Here is a 13,240-nt window from a genome sequence, read left to right on the forward strand (position 1 = left end):
CTCAGCCTCAAAATACCTGCTCTCATTCTTCCCATTCTCAGATTTTATTATTTTGCCTTAAAGAAAGAGACAGTGTCAAGGTTGTAAACTTTTACATCTTTTGTTTTTTAGCTGTGGAAAGGTGTTTATATTCTGGACAGCACAGGAGTAGCACAGTCAGACAAAGGTTTGTTGAAAATACTTGCAGCACATTTTGGTATCCATGTGACTGCTAATTTATTTTTATAAAAAGCATACAGAAAGAAAACAACAGATACAGACAATGTGTATTTGAACTTAGTATTTCACAATCATCACGATGTCCCTTTACATCATTTATTAAAGTTCTTGTCTCACATTTCAACAATTAAAATCAAATATTTTAAAATAACAAATTCTTTTTTGATTGAGTTTTAGTGTAAAGTGCCATCACAGGATGGCGCTATTTTAACATCCAGCAAGTAAATTGCAGTACTGAAATATTCAGGTAAAGGTTCAAGTTCAAAGTAAAAACCTGGATTTGTTCCTGGCCCAGAGGCAAATCTGGTCAAACGTTTATGAATTTCAAACACAACTCCTATCCTTACAGTGTTTTATTTTATTTCAGTCCATACTGAAAAGAAACTGCAGAATTACCACCACAGATAACCTTGAAGGAAGCTGGAGCATTTGGTCTCACTGACTTTCAGGGATCAGAGAATCTTAATTCCTCTAGTCAATAGTTAGCTCCAAACACAGTCAATCAGTATTCAGTTTGGCTGTACAGCTGCGTAAAGCAGCTTTCTCACTGAGTCTGTGTGCATTAATGTGTAACTTACACATTCAAAATAATTCTGAATGTCCGTATATCTGCACACCACTCAAGGTGATGACATATACCTCTTTGGAATCAAGTTGCTTTTGCTATTACCAGGGTGATACCCATCGCTGAAAGAGCCGTTAGCGGCCTTAAGCTGAGAGGAAATCCGCCATGACTCCACAGCCTTCTCTAGGTCTGGTATGATGTCTGGCACAACAACTTGTTCAGTGACAAAGACTATCATCTCCACAACCAGCAGCAGGACCCAACCTAAAGCCCCGAGCCAGTAGGAAGAGCCGAGGCTGGAGAGGTCTTGACTTATTTCTGCCCGGTGCTGATATGTGAAAAGAGACCAGCTGAGGAGGAAGAAGAAACCTGCAGACAGTAGAGAAAAATGAGTCAAGTCAAGTATCACTATGAAGGGGGAAAAAAAATCATTAAGGTCAATTATTACATGCCTGGAGCTTTAGAAAAGAGTTTATATGATAATGAAATACAATTCCAAGGTAAGAACTCCAAGTAAAAAGTGTCTTTAAAAACTGCTGCCGTGTAGGATATGTAAATGGGTAGAACATAAAAGAATTTCTGTAGGCGAGGGTTTGACATGAACTACACAACCCAAAAGGCTATTTGGAGGTTAACTGGAAATTGGGCTATTTTTACTACTTTACTTGGAATGCATATATTATTTAAAAACTCCCAAAACAACAACAGTCTAAATATTCACTAAGGGAAACATAAAAACATGCCGTGTGGCTCAGGGAAACAAATGTTTCGCAGGTGCCGTTACCTGTAGAGGCCATGGTGAGTAGCAGCAGGGTGGTGGGGTAGAGTGCCTGTCCTGCCATGAGGAGGGAGCGAGTGTTGGAGTAGGAACGCACCGTCTGAGATGTCCAGCAGAGGGCAAACACCAGACACAGCGCACCAGTGCACACAGCCATCAGGAAGGAAAGAATCCCGAATACTCTCTCTGCTTCCAAGGCTGGAGGACGCAAAACAACAGACACATATACGCAGGAGGTAAACTAGACTGATATTCACCACATACTGCCATTGTTACATTAAGGTTCTGCCTTAAGTAGTCGGCATGATGAAGTGAAACCTGTTGAAGTGATGACACACTACTGTGGATGCCCCCGCACAACCTGTGCCTGCCCACAACTGAAACCAGAGGAGTGAAATCAAGAGCTTCTGTACTTTTTCAGTAGTTATATTTGGAGCTCATCTCACACAATATTAGATTCCTTCTGAAATTGTGTTTGCATAATTTAAAAAAAATGACACATTGGAATAAAACATACACTGACAAGCGACTTAATTTCTTTTTAACAACGACCAGCAGTTGGTTTCAGTCAGTCTGTTGCTAATAGCAACCTGTACTGGCACGGCTACATAGCCGTTTGACATTTGACGTTTGATGTTTGACGTTGTTACACCCACAACTTTATCACCTATCTGTGACCAAGCAAATATTGACCACACAGCTGTTTTGTGATAGTTCATTTAATTTTTCTGCGTTTACTGCTAACCATGCTGGTCACTTTGCTAGCGGTCTGAGGCTAATGTGTTGAACTTACAACTAGACAACTAACAGCTGAATGAATTGCTGCTGGGCGACTTGTATTGTATTTTACTCTGGTTGCTTTTACTTTTGTGGACTCAGTGTGTTTGTTTAACAGATCGACCACTCTATCGTTGTTCCTGTGAGGACTTCATGCTGTTCTTTACTGGTGTTACTTTGTTTCTTCCTGGCATGAGGGACAGCTAAGCCACCTCAATGTAATCTATGCATTCTGATTCCAGTTTAGGTACTTGTTACCGTACTAATTATTTTTTCAATACCTTTGGTCTAACTTAGAATCACCATCATTGGATTTGTTGTCAAATGCTGCTTTCAGAGTCTCATAATATCTTTTTTGGAAGTGGCTTAGCTCACTGCATACCTGTGCGTCTACACGCACAGTGAGGACTTAGACTACATTACATTAATTCCTAAAGTGTTTTTGCATAATAACAATGAGTGGAAGAAAACAAACTGACAGTGGACCTAATCTCGGAAGGTTTACAATGCCAAGAAACAAGATCTTTTTAGCTGAAAAAGACCAGGTTTCAGCATTTTTGCATTTAGCCAAGTGTGGGACCTTTAGCAGATACAAGGAATGCACTTTGTTGGTACAGGAGCAAGCACAAACTCGTCCACTACTTCTTAGAAGCTCCTCTGTAACCCAGTGTTTATTCAAATGCTTTTCCCGATAGGGATCCCCTCTAAAGATTCAGATGTGTAAAATAAATCCCCCTAAGGCTGATCTTTAGCAAAAGCAGTGACTCATCTAACACAGCACAACAACAAGAAATTCATGCCTCATTCTATATGCTGCCCTTTTGGACAAATTTTATACAACATGTTAATAGTCAGTCAAACCTTTAACCTAAACCAGAGTGACAGCTTCAGACAGATGACAAATTAGATTTGTTGACAGCAGAAAAATGTCAAAGAGGTGAATGCGACTCGTTGCTCACCATTGAAGACAGTGCCATGTTTGCGGTTCGTCTGGTCACTTATAGTGTTATTCCACTCTGCCCAGAGTCCCCGCTCCTTCAGCCAGAACGGTGTCCAGACTGCGTAGCACACACACAGGCAACCTGCCAGCCCCACACTGGACTGGGCAAACCTGAAACGACTGATGGAATCCCCCAACTCCAGAAACTTCATATTTCTACACCACCGAGACAGAGAGGCTGGGAAAACAAAGAGGGGACAAGATGCGTAACTAGAGCGTATTGTACAGCGGGTAAATCTATTTCACAACCAATCTTGTTATTTTGTTCATATACATCAGCGGCAACAATGTACAATTATAATGAAGGTACAGTCTTACCTGTGTTGTCAAAGAGGGAAAAGCAACAAAGCTGTGAAGTTAGTCTGTGTATAAGCAGAACGAACTTTAGAGTACAGGCGCTTCAAGTGTTTACCACTGTACAAAAACTACCATACAACCATGACACGTTGGAACTTGTACTGCTCATAACCAAAAGTCCTCGCTCACAGATCAAACCCCTCAGTGTTACCCCGCCTCTGCCGCAATGGAAACTCCCCCAAGCTGTGTTTAAATTTCCCCCTGAATTCTCTAACATGACCTAATCCAACTGTACAGAAAGTGAAAGCATAAAAAAAAAAGGAAGAGTATTTCAGGAAGCAGAAGTTTGTGTGGCTGACATTAAGTAGAAAGGAATAAAGAATAACTGTTAAAGGATGTTAAAAAGCTATGAAATCCCTTGATACTGCTCCTACTAAGAAAAATAAAACTCAGACATTTGTTTATGTCAAATGCTGAAACTCTGTGCGCGCGCGTGTGTGTCTATGTGTGTGTGGCGCTGGTGGTCCTCAGTATGCAAAACGGAACATTTTAAGGAAATCCCACTCTCCATTTCTCACAGTGGTGTGCAATGTGTTGTGGGCAATGGCCTTTTTAATCTCAGATATCTCCCCCTTGTCATAACCACCAACATAGGAAACCTTCGCTTTCCTATGTTGCAACGGAACAGTTTTTAACAGATCACCCAAAAGCAAGTTTCCAAAAACAGAACACTGAACTGCCTTTCGGAGAATGTTTTGTATGAAATAAGATACGAATTAAATCAAAATAAAAACATATAATTAAATTTTCTCTCCAGCAAATTCTGAATTACTCAAAATGAAAGGACATAATAATTAATTTCTTTATTCACCAACCATTCACTTTACAGAAAGTACAATACATTCTGATAAAATAAAGTGCATATGATCAAAATAATAAAAATGTACAATTGAGAGACTTATAATGTTTTAGAATAGAACATGACTGCTTTTGGTTGATTTACATTTGGCATTCACTTAAAAGATTTATGTTCATTTACTCAAATTCTGACTCTGGATTACAAAAAAAAAAATCAATGCCGTCTCCCTTAGAAGCTTAAAAATAAGGCCTCAAAATGCAGATAGAAAAGTACTCTGTCCTGGTTCTTCCATCCTGGCCTTGCCTGCATTGCTTTTCTTCTTCTCTCCTCTTTAGCCAGCTTGTGGCTAATGTTTCTTCTTCACTTCTAAAAGACAGGCATCAGATTTGACCTTTTGCCAGGTGTTTGTGTCGAGCTTTTCGCCATAAACACAGGGAGCAGGAAGGATGCTAAAGTGCTGCCTCTCCAATTTTGGCAGCTACATTCGCGCCTGTTTATCCTAAGCTTACTTTCTGGCTCTTTGCAGCAGGGCCTTGAATACATCAAGAATCTCTGGGTCCTCTCCGGCAGACAGCTCTGGAGTGTTTTTCTCCAGCCAATCAGAGGAGCGGATTTGATGCCTGAGAGTACCAATCAGAGAATCCAGACTCTCTACGGGTTTCGACGCTTGGCAGTCAAGCAACACAAACTCCTCAGTGGCCAACGAGCCTGTGTCAGGAACAGGGCTGTCCTTCTCCTTCAGCTGGTCCGATGACTTGCTCTCGGGTGATGATGTTGAATTAACAATTACAGCATTGTCTGATTCTGCACTGTCCTCTTTCACTGACTTTTTGCTCTCCTCACTGGCGTCTTTGATGGAGTGTGAATCAGGGCTGGCACTTTTTTCTTCAATTTCTTTCAAAGCCTCCCTGATTCGCTTCAGGCCTGATGTAACACAAAACATTAACAGATCAAGTCAGTAACTAATTTTCCAACCAATACCTAGTTTAAGACCTAAAGCAGGAGATAAACTGGAATAACAAAAACCATTGAATGAGTAAATGAAAAAATAGACATGATCTAATCAATGTTTAGTTTAAGTCAGAAAATGGGAATTAGAGGGAAGAACACACTGCTTGAAATTTTTAAAAAATAGATATGAACTTTTTAACACATAATTTAATACACAAAGTAGCTGAACAATTGAGTTGGTATAAAAAGTTCAAAACATGGATGAAACAGTATGTAGTGTATATTAAACACTACAAACTGACCAAGCTGAAGGTGCTGCTGTTGGTCTGCGAAGACAATGCGGAACCAGCCGGGTGTGGAGCAGAAGAAGGCCTGACCACAGCTCAACACCACCTTGTGTCTGAGGAAGGTCCTCCACAGAGACAACTCCGCCTCAAATGACGACTCTCTGAGGTACTAGCAAAAAACAGAGAGACAGAAGTGACACATCAAGCCTGTTGGAATGCACACACAATTTTCTCAGGAAATTACCATGTGGACCATTAAGTTAAAAGAGGATTAAATGACTGTTATCGCCATTTCAAATTGGCTATGCACAAGTTAGAGTTTAATTAACACCCCTAGCAGCCTGACCTAACTTTGGTGTTGTTACCTTCCTGAGGTCAGCCCAGACATACAGCGCAGCAGGCCTGTCCATGTAGGGGATGCCCATACTCTGCAGCTCCCCTTTCAGGTAGCTGTGAGCAGCTTTCAGTCTGCTTCTGTTCTCGGGCAAAAAATCCCCACTGATCCACTCTACAACATGAAAAATATGAAGCGGCAACAGGTGAGTGTAAATTAAATGTTGGAAGTCTTTGTGCAGTGTGATGTGTAGCAGAGCCCAATGCTGTGCTCCTGTCATATCAGAGAAAGCCGAGAAAAAAGGGGGATGACATCTCTCAGAAGTGGGGAAAGCGCTAGGAAGCACATGTTTGAATTGTTGAAAAGCTCACATCCAAAATAATTTGAATTTATGAATTTAAACTTAAACGTACACAAACTGCTTGCTAGGACAGATGGTTGTATTAGTATGAATTTTGACTTGCTTTTACCAAAAGGGGGCTGAAGTGAGAATTATTTTTCTAGCTGCGTTTATGGTAAACCTGACGTGGCTACTACAGTGTATTCTCAAAAGCATATATGAAGCTTGGATCCATACCTCTGTCCTGAAGCAGCTGTGCTACCTGGTGCTGCGTGGTTCCAGAGATACCGTGGAATGAGCCCAGCTGGGCCAAAGCCTCCACTAGGTCTCTATTCTCTGTATACAGAGTGCCTATTCTGATTCCAGCCATTGCAAAGTCCTAGAAGGGTCCAAAAAGAAGTAAATGAGAAAGACCTGTGAAAGCAAACACCCATTGAAGAAAAGCTGAGATTTTACTGTACTGTCAGCAGGGATATAAAAAGTCTCACAGTCTCACACTCTCATAGAACAGAGCACAGTATGTACCTTGCTCACCCCCCACATTACATGCGTCCTCTGTGGGTCGGGCAAACTGAAATAAGGGCACATTATTAGCAGTTAAGAGGCTGTCTTCAGACACAATTGTGATGATTAAGGGTCCAATAGAGTAATCACGCAGAGGTTAGGTTCCTGCAGTACCTGTCTACACTGAGGACACTGTGAAAGGTGATAGATTCATCAAAGACCGTCAGCATGTACACTTCATCTACAATGGCGTGGAGCTCATTTCTAAAGTAGTAAAAGATGGAGAGAAAGATAACATAAATACATACAGTGCAGAATTAATAAACCATTATTTTATATTGTTAATGATCGTTTACAGCAAATAAAATGTAACATAAATGTGAAATGGGTCCTTCAATGTCTTGTGTCTGTTTAAAAGCACTGTGGTTTATGGTTACAACAGCTCAGTGCCTGCAAGGTTCTGTGGAGGGAATTACCCCGGCAAGATCATTTAGAAAAAAATAGATGATGCAGGAGACTCCTTGGCTCATGGCTGCACTTGAAAATATGCTGATGGTTAAGAGAGGTGATAAAACTCCATCAAGAGCGCATTATATTCCACACACGGGACAAAGCTCTCAGCAGTAAAATAAAAGAGTTCACACTAGGAACTGTATGCGGTGGCTTGGCAATGTGTTTAAAGGAGCCACAGGACTGCAGACTGGGGGGATTACAGTGTTATGCCACAGCGCGAGATAATAGTGGGGCAAACATACCTTTTGGCAAACTCCAGGAAGGCAATCATTTCCTTTGGGGTGTAGATCTCAGCCAGAGGGTTGTGGGGGTTCATCAGTATAACAGCTCGGATGATCAACCCCTAAAAGAGACAAGTGTAGCAGTATATATGAACTGATACACTGTGTCACAGTCTTTAAAGATAAAGTTGCAAAACAAATCCCTGAGAAAAAAAAAAAGAGACTCCAAAGCTGTTATCTAAACTCTTCGCTTGAGCATTTCTGAGGTGGTTCGGTCTTTCTTTAAAAATTCATTAAGGGCTTAGGAAAACATGCATCCAAGAATTACCTCTTGCTTAGCCCTTTGCAGGCCTTCCTCTAGTTTCCCTACAGTGAGGTCAAAGGGCCGACTGTCTTTGCAATCAGCCTACAAATAAAAAAATAACAAGAAGAAAAGGAAAAAGACAACAACATCCAAATTGGATAGCTGACAATACACTCTACTGCGTGAGATGACATGATGCACTCAAAGCTGAATGCAAAGTCCACTAAATTGTGAGTTATGTTGTATGCATACAACCAGTAGGGAACCTACATATTGAACAAACATTTAGGAAACATATTTACTGCATGTAAATCAGGTTTCTTTTTTCCTACCTCACAGTCCAGAGGAACATGGAAGAGTTTAACATCACTATACAAATGCAGATCCTCAGTGATGACACCATAGAAAGGAGTAGGAATAAGAATCGCATCTAGAACATGAAAAACACATGACATCCAAATACAAACACATATCATCTCTTTATAAATGATAAATTACTTATGAATGACTCTGTACATAAACATGTACACACATACCATATATTTTCAACTGATGTATACGTGACCAATCCCTAATGTCCCATATTAGATACTATTTAGGTTATTAGTGGTCATTTCCATTGTTAATTTGGATGCAAATTCACCAATTACTCTAATTTTAGACTTTCTAATTAGCATAAATGAATAGCTTAGCATCAGCAGGATCCAAGTTGGTGGTAAATAGATGAACATCAGCTGCTTTTCAGAGATAGAAAGATTATTATTATGATTATTATATTAAGGTGGTTATTGAGCAAAATAAATATACTACATTGCTTAAAATTAGGCTTTGCTTGCAGTGCAGTGGCAAAGAATAACCAATTCATGTAGCATGAAATGTTTTGTTTTAAATAATTATGCTACAACTCCCCCATTCTCTGTCATACTTTATATGTTGATCATTTCTAATATACAAAAGGCAAAAAAAAAGAAACTTGGCCAGATGTCCCATCGCTATTGCACACACATTTGTATTCTTACAAAATAGATATGGATGTATTGTATGTGTATCTCATTGCATTTGTTAACTTACCTTTGGGGTCACAAATTACTGCAGCAATACATGAGAAAAGGGAACCACATCCATTCATCACCACAACCTGAACAAACACAAAAGACCTAATTAAGGCACAGAAGGAGGCCTGATAAATATGCTACAAATCCATACACCTACTAAAGCAGCAATTCATTACATCTGAAAATTAAGCTGGTCATTTTTAATTTGCTATGTTAGTTCAATTGTAGCATTTAGCATCTTTACAACCATTAGTGAGTTAGTCAAATAAATTAACTGAATCCACTGCCTTCATTTTTGAGAATGAATGGCTATAATCCAGGATGTCCGCTGCAGAAGCAATATAAAACATAAAAAAATAAAAAATCTTATTTGCCAGTAATTACATAATTTGCTGGACATCTGTATCAATTACAGGAAGGGATCCTTCGTAACACATATTTCAGAAATCCACACTGATTAAGTACAGAGGCTATTTTTTATTTGCCTCTGGTGGAAAATGTATTTAAATAGTTTTTTGTTTTTTTTAAGTAATTTCATATTTTTTATTTAAAGTACAGGTCTTGCAGTCAAGTTCTACTTGTGTAAATAATTAATGCATGTATCATGTAATTTAGAGTCAAAAAAGCAACCATGCATCTTTCGAACTGTTAAATGATTAATGAATGAATGTACATGTAGAACTGTGGTGTGGCTGACGCAGCACTACAGTGGACGTAATAGTTTTCAGCAGTTTAAACTCTGAAAGAGTCATTATATTTTCTACCTTTTGTACACTATGTGCGAAATCTTATTATCCAAAATGCCTACTATCTACAGTCAAAATATAATTGTTGTAAAAAGCACAATAATCCCCTCTGACAATTATGAAGGGGTAGTTAAATGTTGTGGTCTTACCAAATGTAAATACTATTAAGTGCAGGAACTGTACATACAGTAGTTTATGAGTAACTATATGTTGTTACATTTTCTACCTCAGCTATTTTTATGCTTTCCACAAACTCTTTTAGGTTTTAATATATCTAAAACTCTATTAGTTGTCTTACACATACTACTCACATTAGGTTATGTTACACTCCAGTATTAAAGGCAATAAATCTTCACTCACATTGTCGGCTTTGAGTGGGTTTGGAGAACAGCAGTAGTGAGACAAGAACTTTGCAACCGCCTCTCTCAGGCTGAAAGAGAGGAAGATGGAAAGGTTGGAAAGAGGGTTAAAGTTTAGTTTGAAAGGTCTCCGTAAAATCTTACGTATGAAACACATGACAAATGTGCTTTCAGTGAAAATATACACTTTAATCTCTTACAATGTGTGTCCCCTCCAGTCTGAATACTGCAACAAGGATGGGTCAATATGTAACATGTCAGGCTTGGTCAGCTGTAGCGGAAACGCAAATGAAGTTCATTAGTGACTGTGGGCAAAATAATTTAGAATAATGTACAGTGGCAAACACATATTTCAGAGCATTACACTCTATTACAAGAATCTGACCCTACTATTTATCTCACCCGTTTGTGAAGTAGATCGTAGCATAGTTTGTTCTCACTGGTTCCCATGTTGATTATACCCTGGAAGTGAGGAAAAGAAGAGGACCTTAGTGCCATTTTTAGCAAATCAGAGCCATTCAACAGCTCTAAGTGGTGTTAACTATGTGACACAGACTTACATCAGGGTTGTCTGTGTCATGGTGCTTGTCCATTCCATACTGGGCATAGCCTTCCTGGAGAATGCCTTGATGCTGTCGGATGCTGTTACCACGATTAGATAGGTACACGCTACGGCCGGGTGTTTCTGCGCCTCTCAGGGTTGCCAAAACATTCTGTGACATTTTGCAGGCCTTGACAGATGTAGGCTGCGCTGACGTTGTCGTCTCCTGAGTGGAAACAGCCTGAGCCGTGGGAGCTTCTGAAGGCGGCTGAAATAAAGATGACGAGACGGAGGGGGCGGCCGTTGTTTGCGGTGAAACTGACAGATGAGCTTGGGGTGAGACGGAGGGGTCAGTCGGTGTTGCTGCGGTGGTCGGAGCAACCTGTCCGACAGCAACCAACGCCCCCGTGAGCATGCTCAACAGCCGGAGCTCATGCTGGCGTTCCTGTTCCGCCCTTCTCTCCTCCCGCTGTTCCCTGCGCTCCTCCGCCTGAAACTCTCTCTCCAGCCGCGCCTCCTCCAGGGAGAGGAGGCGCTCCTCTGCTGACTGCTGCCAGTTCAGGAAGCTGGACAGGACTTTATCCAGGCTCCCCTGACTGCCACATCTAGCGCCTCCGTGGCTCCATGATGTTCTCCCACCCCGGCGACGCTTCCTCTGTCTCAGAGAAGTTGGGGGGTGAGAACCCTCCTTATTGGGTTGCTCAGATGGGTCCAGTGGTACAGGACCACCAACAGCCTGGGTGGCAGCTGTGGCAGAGCTAGCGATGTTCAGGTCGCTAAAACCTGGGGATATGAAAAACAGAAGTAACTTTTCAACTACCTATCACTCTGTAACCTTATGTTGATGGTCGTAATAGTGATAATAACGATAATAGTTGGATTGTCAACCTGAAGGTGAGATTCTTGCATTTGTTGAGCTCTCTCCGTGACCCAGTGTGTCCTCTGGCCCCAGTATAGATTGCCCATCAGTTTCCTGGTCATCTCCAGATCCATAGTACATCTCAGGGGGCGCAACACCCGAGTTCAGCATGCTCTCCTCAACATCCTCACATTTTATATCCAGTGGATCTCCCGTTTTTGGAGGCTGACCAAACAGAAACCCACCTGAGGAAGCCGGACCAAAGGAACCGACTGGAACTCCTTGCAAGTATGCCTCTGGCCCGCCATGGCTCTGAAACACCTGTTGAGCTATGACAGCCCCTCCCAGGGAGGAGTACGTAATGGCCGGCCGGTTCGCCAGCACTCTGTCCATCACATCATAAAACTTCCAAGACCTCATTTTGTGGTTGTCCTTGATGCGGCGGTACTCCAGCTTCATCTTCTTGATCTTCTCCCTGCACTGGTCGCCTGTGCGATAGATGCCCTTTTCGTGCAAGACGTGGGCTATGCGGTCAAACACACGCTGGTTGCGCAGGGAGCTCTCCAGTTCAATCTGGACCGACTCATCGGACCACAGCTGGAGCAGCTCCACTATCTCCGGGTCGGTCCAGTTGCTGCCTCGCTCATGCCTCCTTCCGCGAAATTCCATCCTCTAAGTTACAGGACGTGTTCTGCAACACAGGAAAGGGGGATAGTTCAAGAACTGAGCAGCTTACCTCTGTCAATCCAACTTCGGGAACACCCAGACACTGGGGCGTTAAATATGTTCATCGTGCCCACGGTTCAGGACAAAAGAATATATATATACACGTTATTTTTACCCACTTGTGCTCTCTCGCCGTAAATCAAAAGCGCAGCTCCTCGGAAACGGATTTCTGTGGAGCTGTCACTCACATGTGACGTCCACGTAGGTCGATACATATCACGGCTTGTTAACCCGGTTCGGAGTGGTTTGGAATGGCAGAGCTTTGTCCAGCCGGTGCTAAAATATATAATTCATTCCTAACGGCAAAATTTGTCACAACTTGGTGAAAAGGGGTATAGACGCGTACAAAAATATCTACATCCGGGTTGACGGCACATGCGTGCTGTCCTTATTCCGGGATAACTTTGGTCCGTGTTAACTGTGGGGGGGCTGCTGGAAGCGGGCTGGATTTCACTTACTGCAGGCTGTAACGGGGTAGACACAACCATGCGAGTCCGACTGGGAGCTTTGTGTTATGGCCCCATCTACCGTATAGCGTGCGGTTTCATCCATCTGTGTAACTTCGACGGATATCCAGGAGATGGCGGTCACACACAGCGATTCAAAACGGCTATCAGGAACACAAGGACGCGTGTTTTGTGTACAGGCGCGGCCCGGAATTCCTTTTTAACGATAAAATAACTATGACAGCAGTTGATAGCAACGCAAACAACCGTCATTCTAACAAAAATGGGGTTTTCTCCACCATTAAAGAAGCATTAACTGAGGTTTTGTCGTTAAAGATAATTGTCTCGTATTCATGTGTGCTTTTTAGTGTTATACATCATCAATTTATAATTTTATATTATTCCACGAATTAATCTATTTCACCTGCTGGAGAAGGCGAACGGTTATCGTCGTATAAAATAGTGAATAAATATGACCTTAGGTGACTTTATACTTGCTTGGCTATCTTAAAAATGGTGACCCGCCCCACCCTACCCTTCGACGACTACAGTGATTCAA

The 13,240-nt window shown here is 41.6% G+C and overlaps 2 protein-coding genes across 3 annotated transcripts; both read right to left on the reverse strand.

The window, feature by feature from the left end:
• Positions 1-252: 252 nt before the first annotated feature.
• si:ch211-256a21.4 lies at positions 253-3,491 on the reverse strand. The gene is made up of 3 exons (XM_040132243.1): positions 3,299-3,491; positions 1,569-1,760; positions 253-1,153 (listed from the first exon to the last, which is right to left on the reverse strand). The coding sequence occupies exons 1-3, from the start codon at positions 3,489-3,491 to the stop codon at positions 840-842; spliced, it is 699 nt and encodes a 232-aa protein (XP_039988177.1). The 3' UTR covers positions 253-839.
• A 993-nt stretch (positions 3,492-4,484) lies between these two features.
• Positions 4,485-12,861, reverse strand: accs (1-aminocyclopropane-1-carboxylate synthase homolog (Arabidopsis)(non-functional)). 2 transcript variants are annotated; one of them, XM_040133982.1, is made up of 16 exons: positions 12,694-12,861; positions 11,539-12,200; positions 10,670-11,433; positions 10,512-10,571; positions 10,310-10,380; positions 10,111-10,180; positions 9,021-9,087; positions 8,282-8,379; positions 7,974-8,051; positions 7,667-7,767; positions 7,086-7,175; positions 6,933-6,978; positions 6,645-6,786; positions 6,099-6,241; positions 5,749-5,902; positions 4,485-5,419 (listed from the first exon to the last, which is right to left on the reverse strand). In XM_040133982.1, the coding sequence occupies exons 2-16, from the start codon at positions 12,176-12,178 to the stop codon at positions 5,001-5,003; spliced, it is 2,943 nt and encodes a 980-aa protein (XP_039989916.1). In that variant the 5' UTR covers positions 12,179-12,200; positions 12,694-12,861; the 3' UTR covers positions 4,485-5,000. The 2 variants fall into 2 exon arrangements, with proteins under 2 accessions (XP_039989916.1, XP_039989915.1); XM_040133981.1 differs by having other exon boundaries at positions 12,355-12,861.
• Positions 12,862-13,240: the final 379 nt, after the last annotated feature.

This window comes from Xiphias gladius, chromosome 8 (assembly GCF_016859285.1).
Source record: "Xiphias gladius isolate SHS-SW01 ecotype Sanya breed wild chromosome 8, ASM1685928v1, whole genome shotgun sequence".
Lineage (NCBI taxonomy): Eukaryota > Metazoa > Chordata > Actinopteri > Istiophoriformes > Xiphiidae > Xiphias > Xiphias gladius.